This window comes from Agelaius phoeniceus, chromosome 14, assembly GCF_051311805.1.
Source record: "Agelaius phoeniceus isolate bAgePho1 chromosome 14, bAgePho1.hap1, whole genome shotgun sequence".
NCBI lineage: Eukaryota > Metazoa > Chordata > Aves > Passeriformes > Icteridae > Agelaius > Agelaius phoeniceus.
In genome coordinates this window covers 8,994,685-9,016,869 of record NC_135278.1, presented here as the reverse complement: position 1 = coordinate 9,016,869, position 22,185 = coordinate 8,994,685, and the positions used below count along the sequence as shown (strand labels likewise).

Here is a 22,185-nt window from a genome sequence, read left to right as displayed (position 1 = left end):
CTTTTGATTTTATTTTTTTTTTTAATGTAAACAAAATGAAGAACATAACAGGCAAGATGACTAGGGGTTTATTAAAAGCAGCCTTAGTGCACCAGCTGGAGTTCAGTAGGAGTTTAGGCTGCCCAAAAATATGAATTAAAAGACTTTTTTATATATCTAATTTTGATTATGGAAGTCCAAGCAAAAAGAAGCTTCCTTTGATACCCTTTATAAGATAAGAGAGAGAATAGTGATGGGAGCAAGCTTAGATCTGCCAGGCTCTCTGATTGCTTTGCCCTGATTGCTATTTTTTAGCATGGGTGTAGCTGTGGATCAAAACTCTGCTTGAGAGTGGCCAAATTCAAGCTCCTGTGCTGGTGGTTTGGAGTGCTGTGAGCCTTTCCTGTGCTGCAACAGGGTAGGCTGTGTGAATAAAACATGAGGTGTCTGTCTTGGGATACTCTGGGTCCATTTTAAGATGGTTCAGTGAGGTTGGTGGGTGAGTGTTGGTCTGCTGAGAGTGTAGACAGAGCCCACTCTGTGGTCCTGTGCATGGAGCTTGGAGACAAACCCTGCACCCAAATGGATCCACACCAGGGAGGCACAGGAGGTGGGGAAGAGCAGATAGGAGGCAGGAGAACATGGTAGAGAGACTCACAAGCTGTCAAGGGCCAGCAGAAGAACTAACAGTTCAACCTGCACATCCTGAAGCTGTGTTGACAGAAGAAAGCAGAATATTCCTGCCAGCATGAAGTGATGACATGGCCCTTATGTGGTTCCAGATGCATCAGTGTAATGGAGCTTTGTATCTTCTGCAGAAAGAGACACCCAGGATGTGTAAAAGCAAATAATTGCAATATCACAGAATGCTTTTTCCTGGGCATTTCTCACGTATAGGTGGGGGAGCCTGCTACCTTGCTAGGCTAATGTTGATTCCCTTTCAACATGCCTTTACCAGAGAAGATGAGAGAAGGGGTGAAATTTTTGTGCTGAGTTGCAACAGTTGGGATCTTTGAATGTAATGAGAATCTGCTTCCCACCTTATTAATGTGAATATTGTCCTAACCCTGGCAGATCAATCATTCAAGGTGCTATTGCACTCTTAACTGTTTCCAGGAGCAGGCCCAAATTTGGGTTTTCTGGACCACTTTGGGGCTTTGACTGATCAGCTAAGTGAGCCACAAGTGTTCAGCTTGAACCTGCCAAAGATCCAGCATTTGTTACAGAGCCTTCCTGTGGTGAGAGAATCAGACTGGTGCATTTTAATTGTCTGTAGCTTACAGTAAGGGCTGGTGTCTCATGCCTGATCTTGGACAGTGCTTCAAGATTAGCTCCAAGTTGCTGATTCAAATTAGAACTCAAACTGTTTGTCTTGGTTGTTTTTAATCTGAATTAAGTTAATGAAATTTTTATTGAGGCATTTGTGATGTTGGTGTCTCTGTTAAGTAGCTTGTCTTTGTTTACATTTGAGTCCTCCTGGAGAGCAAAAGTGAACCTGAGGTCTAAGCTCTGAACTAGGAATAATAATGTCCATATGGAGAATTATTTCAGTCTATCTGCAATGGTTTAAATCCACATTTCATTTCACACAGTCTCTTTCATGTGTAGACAAGGGCAAAGGATGCAATCCTGTGGAATGTGGGATATTTGAGAGGCACAGTTGATTTTGAGACATCTTTTCCAGCTTTGTGGAGCCCTTCAGCTGTGTAAATAAAAAGCAAAACAGGGAGTGGGGTATTTTTGTTTTTTTTCTTGCATATAAATGCCTTTTCTAGGTAGTTTTCCGTAGTTTCTTATCTATCCCAGAGAAATGTTTCCTACTACATTAGAAAAAAGCTGGTCTGTGGTATCCTTCACTGTTTTTTCCTTTAGCTGCTTCTGGAGTGCCCATCGCTCTGTCAGTCTTGGCATGTCTCCAGATTCAGTAACTTAGAGCACTACTTTTTGTTTCAAACCATGATTCAAAAACACATGACAAAAATACCCATGTAGCTGTCTGGGTTTGGGTATGAGTGGATGGAGGTGTTGGTGGCTCTTCCCAAGGCACTCAGGAGAGTGGAAACTCTCCCCTTGCTCTCTCTGGCTGGCAGAAGCATCCTTGTGATCCAGGTGGCTTTTCTGCATCATCATCAAAGGGTATGTCCATAGCCTTTTTATCATATGAAGTAAAGTCACTTTTTCTATCAGAATGGTCACCAGCTTACAATGCTGCGAGGTGCTCACTGTAGGAATTACTTCCTTTCCTTGCTGTGCTGTGATGATGTGTCATGGCTGAATGCCTGGACAAGCTTTAATGGGGAAAGCTGTTTCCCTGCTGCTCACCCTCTGGACACACACTTCTTCCCCTCCCAGGTCATGCAACCATTCCAAAGCTCAATGGATTTATGAAGTGGCCAGGATTCCAGCAGGAGCACGATTTGAATGGATTGCTTTTGTTTTGATGTGATAAAAAAACACCCACAAAGAAAATATTTTGGGCTAGGGGTGTTCTCCAGCAGGGTGGAGAGGAACTCTCTCCAGTTTTTCTTTCATAGTGTCCTGCAGCTATGCTGAAGCCTCAGCACCCTTGTTCATGTTATCTCACATCAGGCACTGCTTAAGCACAGCCCTTAAATACACACCTAACTTTAAACATTGCTGGCTTTACTCTGCAAAAGTAATTCTGTTTTGCCTTTTTGGGGCCATGGCCTGAACAGTCACAGCTTTGTACAGAAGGGGAAAGTGAGAAAACCTGGGCAAGCCCCAATACTAGTTGCACTTGGAAGAGTGAAGCTGTGTGAGGAGTGGGAGCAGGTCCGGGGTGCTGGGAGTCTGCAGAGCAGCAGCTTCACCAGTGGGAAGAGACACTAAAAGTGGATGTGCTGAGGGGGGGTCAGAGATGAAAGCCAGATGTATTTCCTAAAGTGTTGCCTGTGGTTGCATTGGCAGTATGCAGAGAAAGAGTTGAAGAGTTGTGGAAAGAAATATAGTTTGGTAGGTTCTGTGTTTGAAGAGGGGAGATGGGTCCTTGAAGGCCATGAACTGAGAATGCTGTTGAATGCTAATTAAGCAAGGGGGAAAGTATATTTTCAGGTTATTTCCATCAGTTGTGACAAGCTCCACTGTTTAATTCCCAGCTCTTAGCAATTAAGCTGGGTGATTCAAGATCCAGACAAAGGACATAATAATTTAAATTCTAAGAAATGTTTAGTTAAAAGCATTAAATTCACAGCTACTGCATGAATATACTTTCTGTATTCATTGACATTCTGTATTCATTATTGCTACAAGTACACTGTCAAGAGGGAATTTTAAACCAATATTAGTAAGTCACTATGTAAAACTCTTAATGCTGCAATTCCTAACAGAAGTTTGTTTATCCCATCTCAGAATGGATGTTTCCATTTCAAATACTTGGGACCAAGGTAGTTTTACTGGGATACAACCTGAATTCAAAATGTGCCCTCCACACAGAGAGCTTCTTATGAACAGCTAGTTCAGAGGCCAAAAGTTGCTTGTAGCAAGTACAGAGGATAACTTCTGAATAAATGAATATATTGGAGGGAATCATAAGCTGCTTACAGGGTGTTTGCAAACAGGAACAGAGAGTACATTCATCAAAGAAATTACTCAGTGAGAATAATTTGTTCAGCTCAGAGCATGTTTACCTGGCTGTGAGGGGAATGGGGAAGTTTAATTGGCAAATGTTTGTATTGTGCTTTGAGACAGTTGTATGAAAGGGAAGCGTTCTTGTTGTTTCTAGGGTTATAATTCCTTCTGTAGCTTGTGTGAATGCAGCCTTTTCTTCAGGGTTGTGTAAAGAAGGGATGCAGTGGTTGTTTTGCACCACATGCACGTGGGGGAGGTCCTACAAAAGATGTGTTCACTTCAGAGAGCACCCTGGCTGTGTCTGCCCTGCCTGCAGAGCCAGCCCCACACACCTGCACAGTCTGCAGGCAGCCGAGGGTGGAGGCAGCTGAGCACAGAGTGCCCTGGGGCTGTTATGGACCCTGATACCCAGACAGAATTGTCTCTGCTTCAGCTGATGCTGAATATGGCCATTTTTTATCAAAAAAGACTCAGTATTGTATTTTAACTTATCCAAGTTTTACAGAGAAGACAGGAAACATCTTCCACAAAAGTAATGAAATCATGACTTCATCTGTTCTGTCCAACTCACTGTCTGCTCTTTAAAGGAGCTGTGAGAAAAAGCAAGTAAACATGCAGATGTAGGAGAGCAGATACAGGTCTGAACTGGGCTGGGAAATACTCTGTAAATACCTGAACAGAGTGTCTCAGTACTCAATATCTAGAGAGAATCCTTCTCAGTTACATCACCATTGATTTTTGAAAATGGATAAGTGTCACTGGGAGCAAAATTTGGCCCATACAACTAAGTAATAAATATCTTTTTGCAGGAAGTATATTTATAAACAAAGAGCGAGCCTTGGATCTTCAGGTTACATTTGCAAAGCTGCTGCCTGAAAATTGGCATGGTTCCTTCCAGTCAAGTGATCTTGGAGACAGTTTTGCTGCATCCCAAGCTGCAGTGGTATCTCTGAGGCTTTGGAAAGGAACACCAGTGTCTCTGCAAACAGGATACTATTTGTGAGTTTTAATTGGAACCAGTCGTGTTTGAAGGATGCAGACTTTGAAATAGCAGGGCTAACCTAAGAAAGCTGTTCAAGATCTATCCACAGTGTTCCCCAGATACACAGGGGTGAAGAGCTTACTGAGATCAAGGCCCAGCATGAGGTTCTGCTCTGAACTTGAACTGAATTGAACAAATCTTTTGTGTGTATATTATGTTTTGAAGACATTTGAGTGCTTCAAATATCTTCCTTCCTCTAGCTTGTCAAGGACTATATGCAGAAATATTACGAGACAGGCTTTTTGCAAAGGGGGAATTGAGTCACAGAGAAGCTGAATGCCATACATTTAAAGTCAGTGTTTGTCTTCTCACTTAACAAAACTGGTGATTAGAAGAGGTAAGGAGGAAGGAAATGAATGTTAGGTCATCTTCTATAACCCTGTCATAGTTATGCAGAAGCAACTGACCTGGCTGAGAATTTAATTTTAGCTTTTGCCATTTGGCTGGGAAACTTTAGCTAACACACTCAAATTCACAGTTGTATTTTGGTACAACACTCTGTCTCTTTAAATGCTTCCTTAAGGCTGATGGGCAGTGACAGGATTTTTTCCTGGAAGCAGGTAGTTGTTGGTCACCTGTCCTCTTTGTTGCTCAAGTGTGATTATCTTAGAAATTCCTTTAAAAAGGGTTACCAGCACTGCCTTGGTTGCACTAATGGGGTCCTTGAGGACTGAGATGAGGAAAATCCTGTTAATTGTGCACTCCATTCTCTTGGTGAGCATCAGCTGGTCTCTCCAAAAGCTGTCCCTGCTGACAGCCTGGGTGGCTCTCATGGCCCTGGTGGGTATGGTCAAGTGCTCTGGTAGCTGTGGTGTTTCAGCTTACAAACCAGCACAGCCCTACCAAAAAAACTCCACACCCCAAAACTCCCAAGCAATTAAAAAATGCCTGAAGAAAAAAAGAGAAATAACACCAGAATTTGATGGACTGAATATATGGATATGCCAGAGTAATTTCCAATAGACAGAAAATGTGTTTTGATGGAGTTAGTCAGAAGTAGACTAGCAGGACCAAGGACTTGTTATAATGGCAGGAAAACCTGGCCCCAGAATAGAGTATTGGAATAGGATCCCAATATTACTGGATGGAACGTGCCTGGGCCAAAGGTGGCAGCTGTGGTGTTTCACCTCAGAGACACCTTTGGCTGGCTGGATGCTGCAGCTGGGCTCTTGGAACAGGTCCAGGCATGCAGGAACTCAGTTCTACCTCTGGTGGAAAGGGGTGATGGTGAAGGGAAAAGGGGATGGATTCTGCCAGAGGGTTTAATCCAGAGCTTTATTGCAGGGTCACAGATCTCTGAATCTTGTAACAGCTCCTACAGAACCCTGAACTGCATGGTCCTGTGTCTTTTAAGCCCCAGGGAGAGGGGAGGGAAGGGGCAGGTGTGCCACCAACCAGGTGGGAGGGGGGAAGGCTCAGGGGACAAGTGACACCTGGATAGGCCCATGACCCCAGGGCTGAGAGCATCTTTTGAGCTTTTGCCAATCAGACGATGGCCTTGCTGGAATGCCAAGATTGATGGACAGCACTTAGCAAGGGGGCAAGGGGGAGGGGGAAGGTATTGGCCCACCTGGGAAAGGAACTGGGATAGCTAAAACAGGATATTGCATCACACTGCAACAATAGAGTATAACTTGAGCTATCTGTAGTTGACATTTCTCTGCAATGTAAATCTGAGAGTTTTCCCAGCTGAATAGATCTTATTGCCCCTCCATTCATTACAGGTTTTCTCTAAGTTTGGATTGGAGTAAATCAGTACAAAATACTTAAAATATGAAGTCTTACATGATAGTGAATGCTCTTTTGTAATGATGCTGTGGTACATGAAAAATCTCAGAATTAATGGAAGAGCAGATAGATTCCTCTGATCAGAAAAACCATAAATCTTAAGTCTTTTGGTGTGTGTTGCTTTGTGGTTTGCTTTAGTCTTGATTTAGACCAGCTTTAGAAAGTTAATATCAACCATTAAACCTTCTAAGCTATCTTCCCCTGCTTTTTTTTCCCCTGGTTTAGAAGTGAATAAAAGAGCTTTGTACAGTTCTTGAAACTGAGCCTGAAACAGCTCTGAACAAAATATAGTGTTCCTTTCAAAATCTTGGAAATAATTACATCATAGGCAAATTGGGCCAGAAACTGTTAACAGTATTCTTTGTGGGATGAAATCCCGTGGGAGGACCTATTTCAGCAGACTGGCATTGTTTACAAATAGATGCAGTGACAGGTACAGTTGTCCCATTCTGAGGGACATCTGTAACTGTGGCCTATAATGGGCTTCTCAACATAACTGCCTTGCTTTTGATAGCAAGCTGAAAATGTGCCTTGGTGTTCCTGTGGTCACCTTCACACTGATCATCCTGGGAGGGAAGGCTGTATTTGGCACTGGAAAACTACTTGTAGGTGGCTTAAAGAGAAAATAAAAGCTTTGCTTGTATACGCTCCTGGTCTTTGAGAATTGTTGGAGATACAGAGAGCTGTGTCCAGATGTCTCTGCTGGGCTTCATGAGCCAGGAACTCTGCACAGAAACCTGGGCATGATGGACCTTCCCTTCAGCAGGATAACAAACACAGCACATGTGGATCTCCCTGTACCATACAGTGGTTTTCATTACTGGCTCCCCCCCCGACACGTTCCTTACTAGAAAGCCTTCTGCATTTCAGGATGGAAATCACAAAGATTAGTAATATTAACTGTTTGACCTCAATCTACAAAAGCATTTAGTTCTCTAGGTAAGTAGGCTAGTCTGTACTTGAAAACTACACTGGCACAGGCTCTGATCTGGCACATTTACAGCTGTTTCTGGGTGATAAGAAAGCATTTTACTCCCTGTTTATGTGCTTCTAAAGGTGGGTGAGCTGTGTTCCTCCATCACCAGAGCACATCTTTACCTGGACAGTGGGACTGTGTGAGCAGGGCTTTCTCTTGGGAACCAGACACATGCTGGAGACCGTGGTTTTTCTGAAGGATCACTTTTCTTTCCCAGATGGTGTGGTTCAAATGACAGACACACCTTTCTCTCTCACAGCTGCCTCCCATATATTACTCCATTAGTTACAAGGGTGTGATGTTTTCCAAGCTTTTAGGTCTGAAGGCAAAGCCCTAGAGAGCAGCACCTGGTCAATGGCTGCCTGTGGTTCAGTGCTAGCTGCAGGTACAGGTGGAGGTGAACAGCCCCATGGTGCAGGGGAGGTCTGACACAGGGTGAGCCTATGGTAGACATCCTCTTTGCATGGTGAGCACCCACTGATCTACCAGCAGAGCAGTTGTTTGAAGTCTCCCTAATTTGCTGTAGGGAAAAGATGCTGCAGAAGGTCAGGTCACTAATTAAACAGAAACCGGTTGAAGGCAGCTGGGAAGGTGCTCATTCAAACTGCTCCCCTGATGGAGGTGAGCAGCTGGGGTTAGTAGCAGCTTCAGGTGTGTGTTTGTGAATCAGGGTCTCCAGGATCACTGCTCCATGCTGTCTGTACTGAGGAGAAGACTGGGACTCAGCTGTTGCTAGAGTTTTCAGCTGTGTGACCTTGGGATGGGTTGTGGGATCCCATGGAGATGTGGATGTCTGGGGACAGATGCAAACTAGAGGTGTCATGGTGTATTACATTTGTTGTTTTTTTCACTGGACTGGTGTTTTGAATCTCAAATCTGGCTTTTTGGGATTTAATTTAGATGAAATTAAAAATGTAAGTCAAGTAATTTTAAAAAGTGATCATTTTATGCGTGGTAATTTAAAAATGGTAACAAAGGCTAAAATGCCCGTGTCATGAAAAATGTCTGAAGTGAATGTCTCTAAATGTTTCAGTTGATCATTTAGCTTTTACTTGTAAGGTAACATCAGTTAAGGCAATGTGGATTTCATTATTTCCTATTAATGTACCACCCATAAATTTGGCAAAATTACAGTTATATCAAAATAAATGTGGTTGTTGAAAATGTTAATCTCCATTCTAATAAAAAAAACCAAAGCAACCCAACCCCAAAAACTCTCAACTGTGTCAGCTTTACCTGACCAAAGGAGAAGCAGCTGGAGCTTCAGGACCTCTCTGTATGTGACAGTCACCATGTTTGATTGATAGTTCTGGAAAAAGCCCTACATTTTCCATACCTGAAAAACAAGTTGCTTCCCTTTAAATTTAAGAGAGTAGCTGATGAGGGCCATAGCCTGTGTTACCTGTGAATTAGCATGAGGAGAGATCCAGAACATATTCACAGTGATGTGCATATGCCTTCTGTAAAAGGAGCCACATTGATTTTAGGGGATGGAAGACAAAGTGCCTATAGAATCACAATGTTTAAAAAGTGTAGCCCACATCACTTCTGATCTGTCTGAAATTATACTCTATTTTTGGGTCTTAAAACAGTTAATTTTATGAAATGTTGCTGGCTACCCATATCCCCTCAACGAGGACCTTGTTTCTTACATAATAAAAAATGATTGAGTACAATGCCAGGTAATTTCAGTAAGTCATTTAACTTTTACTTTGGAAGTCTGTTTGAGAGGTAAATTTGGATTGCAAACAACTACAGGGAAATAGGTGTAAATAAAAGCTGCAAAAATGTATAACAGAGATAAAGAAAAAGCTGTATTTAATGGTAATGCCTTGACTTTTAGGAATAAGCCACTCAGTTTATTTACCAGCAGCAACCTTACTCAGAGCAGACTTTTAACAGAGAGATTTTCTCATGCCACTAGAAAGCTTTTCCTGCCCTCTTTCCTGCCCAAGCCATTGGCCTTGACATCCTCCCTTGACAGGCCTGTTGTGTGCTGTGCTTTGCAGGAGGCTGTGAGGGCTGCTGAAGATGTCAGATAGTCTGGATATTGAAGAGAAACCTCCAGCTCCACCGTTGAGAATGAACAGCAACAATCGCGATTCTTCAGCGTTAAACCACAGCTCCAAACCGCTCCCCATGGCCCCCGAGGAGAAGAACAAGAAAGCCAGGCTGCGCTCCATCTTCCCAGGAGGAGGGGATAAAAGTAAAGTATCAGCACTGCAGAAGGGGGCTCCTTCTCTGGGCTTTCTGCTGGTCATTGGTTTTTGTGTTTATTTTCTGCCTCTGTTTTCTTTCTGTTTCAGTTGCAGGCCGTGGTACCAAAGCCTTCTGTTCCAATTACTCTAGAAACACATTTCAAAAGAGGAGGAGGTGTTCAGTCAGTTACTTTCTTGTCTATGAAAAGGCACTAAAATGTGCACACATTGTGCAACTTGCCTTTTAAAAATAACTTTATAGTTATACTGGGGAATCCTTTCCTTTGGATTTTGCTTTGCATTAGCAGTAAATACAGAGATGAAGATGGGAAAATACATTCACAGAAGTGAAAGGGCAAGATGCCTGACACTTTGGGATTTTTTAATGCACTTATATTCCAAGAACAGGAACAAAGCTCTTCTTGCTTGTTCCTTTTGCAGTGAAAGTGGATACTTGGTTTATAACCAGCTAGGTGTGGATGCAGCAAGAGAGTCTTTTAAACATGCAGCAAACAGCATTTCCTTTGCATTCTTTAAAATGCATTTGTGGAAAGGAGTGTGTTTTGAGTTAGCTTGTTTGCAGGTTTAAGGGAAGGGATCTTAATTATTTCTAGTCCCATGGGAACTGATGGGCTGCACTTGATTATCTTTGGAGGGTTGGGGTCACTGGGGGATATTCCTGATGATGGAAACAGAGTGTCAATCTGGGGAAGTGAGGCCAGCCAGCCTCACCTTGGTCCTTGGGAAAGTGGTAGAGAAAATCCTCCTGGAAACCATTTCCATGCAAATGAAGGATAAGAAGGTGGTCAGAAATAGTCAGCATGGATTTGTGATGGGGAATTCATGCTGAACTATACTGACAGCCTTTTACCTTGAAGTGACAGGCTTGGTGGTGAAGGCAGAGCAGTAGTTGTTACTACTGCTTTAGTAAGGTGTTTGGCAGAGCTTCTCACAGTGTCCTCACAGACAGACTGGTGAGGTACAGTATAGGTAAGTGCACAGTGAGGGAGACTGAGAACTGGCTGGAATGCTGGGCTCAGAGGCTGTGGTCAGCAGCATGAAGTCCATCTGGATTTCAGGAGTGGTTCTGACTTCAGTGTCCTCCAAGGAGAGCTCAGAGCTATGGAACTGTGGTCATTCCCTTGGAGCTCCACCTTACCTGTGCTGCCCCATGCATGAGGCTGAATGAGGTTGTGTGGAGCAGCTGCAGATAGTCTGGCATTCAAAACTCCTCACAGTAGAAGGCACAGTGGCAGTCCCATTCCTCCCCTCAGCCATGGCTAATCCTGATGACTTTTCTGATGTGAGGACTGTAACTGGATGGGGCCCATTTCTTAGGCAGACCTGGCTGGTTCACTCTGCAGGTTGTTCCCCCAAATGTCCCCTTCTGGGAACAAAATTAATTTTCAATTGATTCTTTTTAAAGGCCAAAATGAAGGTTTCTCCCAGCTTGCTTAATTCCTGGAAAGACTTGGATCACTTCTTCCCCTAAGTGCTAGCAGGATGGTATTATCCCTTTCCAAGGAAGTATTTTCTTAATGAGGAAATGCTGTGTAAAATGCATGCAGAGAAGGGGAGACCCAGAAACAACCCCTCCTGGAAATAATCAGTGACATTAAAAATGTAATTAACTACCAGTCTGAGCAATCTTAGGGAACATAGAAGTGTCACGATTTTAAATGTGACCGTGAGGAAAAGTCAAATAAGATTTATAGCTTAATTTTGTGGGGTGAAATAATAAATGGAGGAAGTTTAGCTTGACTGGCCAAGTCCCTTGAGGTAGTTTCACTGCAGAGTTGGTTTGTGGGTCAGGGTATCAGCTGGCCTGTGTGTGCTTCATAGACTCTGTGACACATTTTTGAGACTCCTGCTTATAAAACAGAAGGTAATTGATATGTCTGCTCTCATCTAGTACAGTGCTTTGCAGCATCACTATGTTAAATCCATAGTTCATCACTGGTGCAAGTCACTAGAATGTGAAGAAAACACCATGGCAGGGTATTTCTGCCTGAACCTGCAGGAGCTTTGTTGTCTTTGATTTGCTCACCAGACAGGAGGGATGTGAGGATGGATATGGTACAGTGTGTTCTCTCCAAGGCTGTGGTGTGTGTCAGGACTGCTGTGCCTGGCACCAGGAATCTTTTGCAGTCCCTCCCCTGCTGGAGTGCAGCATTTTCACTTAGAGTTTGAATACTTGTGTTTAAAACCTTGTTTTGGCAAGCCACTGATGGCTCTGTGGAGCCCTTCTGTGGATCTGCAGTTGAAATAAGCCTTTTAGGCAGTAGTGTCCTGCCCCTTCCCCTAACACCTGAGCTCCTCATGTTCCTTGTATAGCTCCTCTCACCCTCATCTCTGGGCTAAGGTACCCCAATTCCTGAGGACAGGAAGCCAAGGCAGACAACTGAAATAAGTTTCCAGTGTCATGCAGGCAGTTTGTGTGGAATAAGGAGCTGAACTTGTTCTGCTGGAGCTGTGAAATTGGCCTTCCTGCCTCAGAGATCATCATGGTGGTGGGAGCCACAGTGGAGTCACAGCAGTAGTGCTTCATTCAGCAGAGGTGTTACCTCAGCAGAAATGACTTGATTCTTCTGGTTGTTTGATACAGGCTTGTTCTTTCATTAAACCCCCTGTGATGCTGTGAAAGAAATTCACACTGTGTGCACAATGGGGGCTCCATGAGGGCACTGTAGAGCAGTCAGCCTAAAGAAGTCAGGAGGAGGCTGAGCTGCACAGCTCAGATGCCCCTTTGAGGTGTCCATCCATGCTGAGTTCCTGGGTCAATGATGCCACTTCCATTGAAGCTGCTTTAGACTTGGCTGCAGAGGGGAGCAGAGTCTGGCCTTGAGGCAACTGGCACCTCCTGTACAGAAAAACCAGAAAATAGGGAAGGAGAAAAACTCAGCAGAGTAAAAATCAATGGAACAAGGGAAGAGGACAAGGCTACAGGAGGAGCATGTTAGAAGGAGAATGGGAGGACAAGTGTGAGAGGCAGTGGAAGGAAGAGGGAGTGGAGGAAAGAGCAAAATGAGTTGAAGAGGAGGTGAGCAAACAGGAAGGCATAAGCATGAGGTCAAACCCTTTCTCTGAGAAAAGCTGCTACTTAGCTGAGTCACATTTTTCTCCCAAACAACTGCTCTTTTAACATATTGGTGATGATGGTGATGCAGACTGTGGAAAACAGAACAATCTTTGTTCTATTTTAACCTGTCACAGGTGCTGAGGTGGTGTGGAGGCCATACCTCATGGCTAACTTTGTGCAGCAGGAGTGTATTGTGAAGGACATTTACAAGAAAATCAAATAGGAATGTTCAGTACAAACCTCTTGCATCCAGTGAGTCAGGTGCTTCCAAAAAGTCATGTCTTTTCATATCATTTTGCCAGCTTGTGTGAAATAGGAATGATACAATTTGCAGAGCCCAGACAGAAACATCGATGTTTTTACACTGGGAAGAGGTGAGGGTGTAGTAAAGAGATGTTTAATTCTGTGATTCATTTATAGTGTATCGGCATTTGGACCATAGGTGTTATATCACAGGTCCATGAAGCAAATGAGCCAGATCTTGGGGAATGAGCTGGATCACTTGTCCTCCAGCAGGAGAATCCTAGAATGGACAAATGCTGCTTTTGGTGGAACATTTTTATATAATCCCTTATTTCACTTCTAGATTTGACTGCTGTCTTGAACTGAATTTGATAGTCCTTAAGTGTAATTTTTTGCTGCAATAGCTTGCGAATGATGAGGTAGAAGAAGCCAGTTTTGTTATCTATACACAGATGACATCTTCTAACTGGCAACGTCTGTCCTGAAATTTAAACAACATTATCTTAGTGATAAAAGAAGGGGAGCCTTTGCATTTGTATTTTATATATTGCTGCCATCTTTACTGAATGCTAAATGAAAATATTTCATTGGTGAACAATGTGTAATGGTGTGCAGCACAGACAAAAAGTGACAATTATTTAATGAGGATAAATGCAGCAACACAGAGCAAGGATTAGAAGCATTCCAAATAGACTGTAAGGACAAAGAGCATAGCATCTTTATCTCAAAGGATGCTGTAAGGCAGAATAAGAAATAAGCAAATGGAGGCCTTGTGGAGCTACTGCCTGGGCAAAGACAAACTTGAACTGGGAGGGCTGCTGGTACATAGTGAGTCCAGTCTTGGATGAGACCCCTAGATGAACTGTGGAGCTGGCAAACATAATATTAAAACACTGCAGGAAGGTGAAGACAACTTCCCTCAGCCTTTATTCCACTCATTCTTTATCAGGGTCAATAAAACTGGGCTGAAGTGACATTTGTCAGTAGTGCAGGAGATGGATGACCACAGGGATTGCTACTTTCAAAAGGTTGTAAAGAGGGAGGAGATGAGAAGCAAATGCAGGTTGACTGACATTCAAGTCTGCCTGCTTAAGTACGATACTTCACACTCTGGGAATACTGGTGGAGTGGTTTAAAAAGAAAAAAAATCTGGATTACTAATAAAGCCTGCTTTTTATGATCATATGTCTTAGTTAATTGAGAGCTCAAAGCTTTTCCAAAGATATTTATGGGATTCTGTTGCTGGGCAGATTCTGTCTATGCTGAAACAGAGCTGCTGTTTCAGCCTTTTTGTTGGAAGAGGAGTCACCGCATGAGCTGCTGGTTTTCACAGAACCTGTAGGAAAAAAATGGTTATCTAAAAAACCTCTCCTCTGATTTGGCTGATTTTGAAATGGACTCAAACCGTGTTGGAAAGCAGACACACATACACACATGTTGGAGAGCAGACACACATGGTGTGTCCTGTGTGATTTACTTCTGCAGGAACCTGCAAAGTCAAATAGGAGTTAGTTTCTAGACATGAAAACTCAATGAAAAAAGAACTTAAAATAGAAATCATGCTGGTTTAGAGATAGCCTAAGAAGACTACTTCATGAATAGCTTGCTTTGGCAGCAGTCACATTGGCTGAAAGAAAAACAAAATTAAATAGCACCTTGTAGACCTTCCCTAACAGAGGTTGACAGGCATTGTGTTAACCTGGGTCGGTTCCTCAAGTTGGATGGATGTTAATTGATTTGTTTTCCACTTTTAAAGCACTATTTTGAGCACACCTGATTGTTAAAAGTTTTAAATGAAAAGCTGTTCAGAAAATAAGTGCTTGTTAACATTTTTGCCTCCAGCCAACAAGAAGAAAGAGAAGGAACGTCCTGAGATCTCTCTTCCTTCAGACTTTGAACACACCATTCATGTGGGATTTGATGCTGTCACTGGAGAATTCACAGTGAGTAACTGCTGTATTTCTTGCTTACCAGAACTTCTAGTTTCTTGATGGTAAAATAACCTCCTATTGCCAGAAACATCAGATCACAGCAGCTAGGCTGTGAAGAAAGGGACTTTTATTTGTTGGGCTTAGGATTTGGAGTGTTTAACTAGTGATTCAGGCTGCCTTTTTTTTTTTTTTCCCTCCAAGAATTGTCAGCAGAGTGTCTGTGGGAAATGAAAACTAGGAAGAATGTAGGTGTATGCTTTTACCAGTCCCCCAAGCTGCTACAAGGGTTGGTTATTCAGTGTCTTTGGGAAAGCACAAAAAGCCCCCCCCATGTGCATAGTAGACAACCAGCCTCAAGTGCAAAGTCCAGCTCTCTGCAGGTAACCCTTGGAAACACTCAGAAAGCTGCAGCACTGTGGAAGTCCATTCTAATTTAGTGTCCTTCAAAATAGGTTTATACACTAGGTGATCAGTGTTTCTAGCCTTTATGTATTAATAAAATAGCTGTCAGCTTTTGCTTCTTGAATATCAACAAAATGTTGGGAAAAACAAATCCGATGGAAGCTCTTTGAAGTGTGCAGGGGGCTTCAGAGCATTTTTTCTCTGATTACTAGTAGGGTACTGAAACCATTGTTCCTTGAAGCTGAGATGGCAGTGAGCTCACCTTTTGTTAAGCTGTGGAGGTGAGGGGGAGCATTAGCAACTCTGCTGCCACCAGTAGTGCCCCATGAGCTGAGTGGTCAGACTGAGTAATCACCATTGTGGACTGTGCTAGTGCTGACTGGCTGCATACACCAAATAGGATGGGACAAATCATTTGCCTGGACAAAGGATGGTTAATTTTCAGAATTTGAGCCCTAAATGTGATTTATTCATATTTTCTACTTTGATTGCTACTTTTGTTTCACAAAGACATTTCAGAAAGCTGGAAACTTGCTGTCCTACAGTAGCAGTTGCAACAATAGGAATAACAGTAGAAGAAAAAAGACACATTTAATTACAGCATGTCTTCAAAGGAGTAGTGAAATTGAATTATCCTTAGTAATTAGGAAATACAGCTACATTTAAAATAAGTGGACTAGTTAATTAGGATTTTTAAAATAGATGTCATAAAATCTTCAAATTTTATTCTGTGCCAGACCCTAGGGCTTGACTAAATGCATGTTTAAAAAGCCCAGATGTGGTCATTTTTGATCAGAAGCTTTGCATAAAGCTTTTAAAATTTTGTTTTCCCTGCCGTCTGTCCTGATTTTTCCTTTTTTTTCCTCTCTTTCTTTCCCTGTAGCCACTTTATTGTTCAGTTTAATCTTCAGTGCCATTCTCCTTATCTTCATATCATATTATGTTACTTTATGCTTTTGTTTCTCTCCTTTTTGTGTTTGCATCACTTCTTCTTGTCCGTCTTCACCTTCCCACTTTCCTTTTTCTTCCCACTGGACATTCAGCTGTTCTTATTCTATATCTGTTCTTCCTTTCAGCCCCCTACCTTTATTTCTATCCTGTGTTTGAGACTTTTTCCTTCTGACTTCAGGCAAACACAATGGGTCACACTCATTTTCTCTCACAATCTGACAGGTGGTCAGGGTCCTGGTTAGTTCATGTCCCTGCCAGCTGGAACAGAAAGGAGGGACATCAGGCTTAACACACTTCAGTTTTAAGCACAAGCACTCACTATCTGTATTTCAGGATCAAGGTTTGGGTAATTTTGAATGTTGTTATTATTTACCAGTGTTTCAAAGCAGTCACTAGCATTAGAGACTATTGGGGTTTCTCGCTGTCAGGTGCCACCAACACAAAGCAAATTTAGCCTACATGGCTAAATAGGTCCAGCTTTGTTGTTGTGGCACAGTTTCTTTTTAAATACCTTTTTCCCTTTGCAAACAGTGGATGTGAGATGTCTGCTGGTTTGCAGTTACACTTGTTTTTGAAGTGTGGAAGTGCAGTGCTGCAGTCTGAGAAAGCTGCAACCAATTCAAAACTAACCAAAGGGACAGTGACTTCCCATGCACAGCTGGCCAGCACAGGGCTAAATGCTGTAGTCCTCAGTGGAGTCCAACATCAATCAAAGGAAGGGAATTTTTGCACCATTAAGAACTAGACATTGGTCCCAGCTAACCCCAGATGCAGGCATTACTTTACACAGTACATTAGGCATGTTTGGTTTGTCCCAACCTGGATAGAACCTGTTTGTCAGCTGGGTAGTCATGTGGTTAGTACCTGCAAAGGGACTGCCTCTAGCCCATTCCATGTTCTGATATTCCCACTGTCTAGTGGCCACACTGTCTGCCTCTTTCAAAAGTTTGGAAGTGCCATGGGAGCATCCAATCAATGTGCAAATGTACAGGGAGTTTTTGTTTTGTATTATTGCAGCTGTCATGACAGTAGTGCCTGCTCTCCTGGTTATATGCAGTGCATTGGGCCATTTTCTGACACCAAACCATTGCCCCCAGCTGCATCCCCTGATTGCTGTTAGATGCATCCTAATGCACAGTTGCATGGACTCCTGAGTTCTGGCTTTCAGGCTTCAGCACCAACCTGTGTTGTCCATCATGAAAAAATATTACATCTCCATTTCACTGTGCTTGGAGCAACCACATTTGCTAAGAAATAGGGTTTTTAAAGCAGAGAATAAAATTGGTTGGAACTGTTGGGTGGGAGCATGTTGCTAGAGCTTTATTTGAAAAAGGATTTGCATTTTCTGAATGAAGGGCAGTGTGGTTAGCAGGCCTTTGGGGCGTGTTTTTTGTAAGGCATGCATGTTTGAAACCATTTCCTCATCCCCAACCTAGAAGAAAATGTGGTTACCCACCAAACTTTTAAAGCTTCTAGATTCTGACATTAGTAAGTGGGAAAAGTAAGTTGCACGTTCCTAATCTAATCAAGCATTTCTTTCCAATTGTCCTGATTTTCAGTCTGACACACACAGATTGTTTGTGTTGTGGCAATTCACAGCCTCCCAGATTTCACAATCTGACTTTGACCATCTGCTCTCTTCACTGGTCAAATGGTGATCTCAGGGATGGAGAACGCCCAAGCCTGGAAAAAACTTTTATAGAGCCATTCAAAAATGGTAATCTGGCTTCAAAACCAGTCAAACCACAAAAGCCCAGATCCTTCTTTTTTTTTTTTATTTAGTTTTAAATTGACTGGGGAAAGCACATGTAAATTTTTCTGTCAACTGCCATTAATTCTCAGGAATGTATTTTTATGAGGAGAGAAAAACTGTTTAAAAGCAAAAGGAGGGGGAATGATGCTTCCAAACTTTGGAACAGTTGTGATTTTTCTGTTTTCCTAAATCTGCCTTCCTGTAGCCTGTCTACCACTTGATCTATTTGGTATCCACTTCGTAATTCCCATTTTAGATGGGACTTGCCCATTCTGGCCCATTGGTTTCCTCCTCCCACCACCTTCTGAGTTTGCCCACATTCTGTTTTAACTTTCTTTTCTTTCTTTATTTACGTCCATTACAGCCAGATCTCTATGGCTCACAGATGTGCCCAGGGAAGCTCCCAGAGGTGCGTCACAGGCCCCAAATGCTTCTTTGAGATGTCATAGCACTGCAGCAGCAGGTTGATGTGTGTGCAGTAGATTTGTTGCTTGGCTTTTCCCACTTTTTTTTCATCAGTCCTAAACTTTGGAGGCTCATGTCACACATTGTTTTGTGGACAATTTCTGAGAAGAATCTATATGAAAGTAGATTGGGGTGGCACGTTTTTCCTTCAGTGAGTCCTGCAATTTGCTGGTCAATGTCAGCTGTGCAGTAAAGGGGGACATGACATGCTGGAATTATCTTGGATAACTGAAGCAAGTTCTCATCAATAGAATTTCAGTGTAGAGCCGGGGCTTTTAGTGATTGGATCGATTTTCAAATTCCACCTCACCCATAAGATGTCCAAGAATTCATCCAAAGCTTTGGATGAACTCTCAGCCTGTTTTATGAATCCCTGGTTTCTGTATGTTTGCAGTAGAGAATCTAGAGACATCCTTTACAGCTGTGGTATACCTCAGTGTCATGATTTTGAGAGCTGAAAGGCAGATTCTTTACCCTGCAGTGTTCCCTGGTACACTGAAAATTAGTTGTATCAGGGTGGGGTTTACCTTTGAATCAGACAGCAGTGATCATTTCAGCAAAATGTGTTTGCATTCCTAAGCATGAAAAGTCCAGTGTAAAGCTCCTAAAAAACACTGTGTTGTGCACCAGTAGAGAATAGTCTTGTTATGTCTGCCCTGAATCACCAGGCAAACAAGCTTAAGCCTTAAATCTTTATTCCATGGAAGAGCAGAGTTGATTTCCAGAGAAGTTTCATCCCCTTTTTTTCCTTTCACAGTCATTACTTTATTTTTATAAAGTTGGGTCCTGGTTTTAGCTAGATTTTTGATAGAGAAGAAATGATTGCATCTAATTTTAATTGTAAGGTGTCAATCAAAATTTCTGCAAGTAATCTTACAGCAAGCATGGGATCTTGGTAAAGATCTGTGAGGCTGCAGATTTTAAGTACTCTAAACCCACTTTGTTTCCACTCGATGTCTACAGGGCATTCCAGAGCAGTGGGCCAGGCTACTACAGACCTCCAACATAACAAAACTGGAGCAGAAGAAGAACCCACAGGCTGTTCTAGATGTTCTCAAATTTTATGATTCAAAAGAAACAGTTAACAACCAGAAATACATGAGCTTTACATCAGGAGGTAAGTTGATGTCTCCCAACAGGGGAGGTCAGGCTCCAAAATGAGTCAGAGCAAAGTTCAACATTCAAGTTGTCAGGAGGCAACCTGAACCAATTCTTCATTGTGGGATACTCTGGAAATTAATTCCATTTCTCCTTTTCTTCCCCCCAAATGTCATTAAAATGGTGACCTTGCTTTGTTGCAGGTTTTTAGAACTAACCAAGATTTTGTAAAAAAAATGCCATTAAGATGGCATTAGTTTGGTAGAGTGCCTGTCAACAGCTTCAGCTAAAAAAGGGGGTGTCAGTAGCCAACAGGGTGCAGACAGCATTTGGAGTGTCACCTGCTGGGGTTCCATTTCCTCCACAGGATGGTCTGTGGCACTGGAGTCTGTCATTTCCTCACTTTGAAGGTTCAACCAAGACAACTTCCAAAATGAAGAAGCTACTCAGAAGTCTTTCTAAAAACTGTGCACTTATCTCCAGGATTGAGAGAAGCATCTTTTTAACCCAAATTTCATAATTAAAGGGTTTGACTAATTTGATGCTTACTGTGTGCTAAAATGGCAATTCCCTTTGTGATGAAATTCAGACTTCATAACAGTTCATGTGTGCTCCTGAACCCAGGAGCTGTTCTCATGCTTTGTCAGAATAGAGCTGCCATGGCTAAGAAGGGTTTTGAGGAAGCTTTTCTTTGGAAATGTTGTCAGCAAGCTAATGAGAATGAATGCATGCAATAAATTGAAAAAAAAAAAATGACCACAGGAAGAAAAGGAGAAAAAAAAGACAGAAAGCTGCTTTAGCTCTTGGGTGGAAGAAGCATTGACAGTTAAAGAACAATTTGCATTTTCTTGACCAAATTTCTATTTACTTTATTTACTAGCAAACTGGCCAAAAAATAGAGTCTGGAATTTTGTCCTGTTCTCTTCCTTGGTGTTGCTCCTGAAGGGATGGTGTGGAAGAAAAACAATCTCTATTTGGGTTAACTTGTTCTGTGGGATTCCCCAAAACAGGCAGGGTTTTTTCCTAACAGCATCTGGTTCATTCTCCTTTGCTCATTGCAGATAAAAGCGCCCATGGATACATAGAAGCCCATCCCTCGGTGAGTGGGAAAGTAACCTTTGATGTTCTTCATGTTTAAGAATTGTGGAGCAAGCCATGAGCTTTCCCTGGCTGATTTGTTCTTTTTAAAAAGGTGAAAGTCTGGTTTAGCAGACAGAAGATTGCTGGTTTTAGCCATGGTGTATATCATTCACAACAATATGCAGCACCACCTAATGAGCCCATTTAAATTTAGTTTTAAAAATTTAGAATGCCATTTCTATCGAGTTTCATGATTTCTCCTTAGTACAGCTGGATATATAACTGAATACAAATAAGGTTATAATTGATATGTAACTCTCTGGAACCATTGAAGGAAAGTTTTAAATAACCATCCACTCCAATTAAATGCTGGATTGCAATAGCAATCCCAGAGATGTAGGAGTGACATACACATTAATACTGACCAAATTTATTAGGGTTATTGTTAGTGAATTAAATAGCAAGTGACTGAATGGGGATTTGGCTTTTATTTTAAAGTGTTAAGCAGCTTCATGTGAGGTTTGTGATTACACAGCCAACTGTGTATGATGAAATGAAAATCATCTTTGAATATTCACACTTCAGATTTTCAATCAATGCCACGTCCCTTATCTTTAATAAAACACACTTCTCAGAGGCAGTGTGGTGTTCACCAGAGCAGAGGAAGCCTTCCCAGTAGCTTTTCCAGTGGATATGGACACCTTGGCAGATGCTGTAGTATTTTTGTCTAGCAGACAGAGGCAGTAATGAGACAGTCAGCATGACAGCTTTTCAAAATTACCGACTCAGCTCTCCCTGTTTGCTGTGGGCTTCCCTTACTGCTATTTCTACTGGACCAAAGGGATGGCATTTTAAAGAGAGTGATAGTCAGATGTGAATATGTTGAATGGTGCCTTTGATTTGCATCAGTTCTCCTAGTGGCCTGTTGTAGCCAGCTTTAAAGCAGTTGGTAAAAAGTTCAGAAGGTGCATTTTCATTTTTTTGTTTCACCAGCAGATTTGGGATTACATGATATAACCCCCTGCCTCTGGGCAGCAGGTGGGACTGGGGGAGTTCAGTGCACCTATTCCTTTAAGTGTTGCCCTGGGTTTAACTTAGACTTTAGGCCCATAGGAGCAAGTGCATGACTAGATTGGCCTCTGATGTCTGGGAAGACTGAGGGTAGAGGAAGAGCTTCAAAGTACCAGGATAGAGACTGACACTCACAGCACTGTCTGTCCACAGAGCACAAAAACAGCATCAGAACCTCCTCTGGCTCCCTCTGTGTCTGAAGAAGAGGATGAAGATGATGAAGAGGAGGAAGATGACAATGAGCCTCCGCCTGTTATCGCCCCACGGCCTGAACACACAAAATCAGTAAGTGCCAGCTTTGTTAGGTCTGTGTTTGGTGCAGTGCAGAGCTGCAAGTTTGTGGTCAGACAGCACTGAAGGGGCTGAAGGTGCTTGGGTGGAAGTCCTGCCATGGCACAGAGCTTCACTCCAGCCACTGACGCTGGGAAAATCAGGTTTGAACTTTCACATTCTCATGTCAGTTTCTGGGATTGTGGTGAGGGCCATGGCTTTCTTCTTATATCAGGTAAGAGGTAGCATCATGTCCTTTAATGCTACAGGT

At 42.5% G+C, this 22,185-nt stretch overlaps 1 protein-coding gene across 4 annotated transcripts in view; it reads left to right on the top strand.

Annotated features, from left to right (window-relative positions):
• Positions 1–22,185, top strand: part of PAK3 (p21 (RAC1) activated kinase 3) — a 125,749-nt gene that overhangs the window by 79,323 nt on the left and 24,241 nt on the right. For all 4 annotated transcript variants that reach the window (XM_077186138.1, XM_077186137.1, XM_077186136.1 and 1 more), the window contains exons 2-6: positions 9,383–9,579; positions 14,736–14,836; positions 19,359–19,512; positions 20,555–20,592; positions 21,798–21,929. In XM_077186138.1, the coding sequence (XP_077042253.1) occupies positions 9,405–9,579; positions 14,736–14,836; positions 19,359–19,512; positions 20,555–20,592; positions 21,798–21,929 (600 nt within the window). In that variant the 5' untranslated portion in view covers positions 9,383–9,404. The remainder of the gene's footprint in view (positions 1–9,382; positions 9,580–14,735; positions 14,837–19,358; positions 19,513–20,554; positions 20,593–21,797; positions 21,930–22,185) is intronic.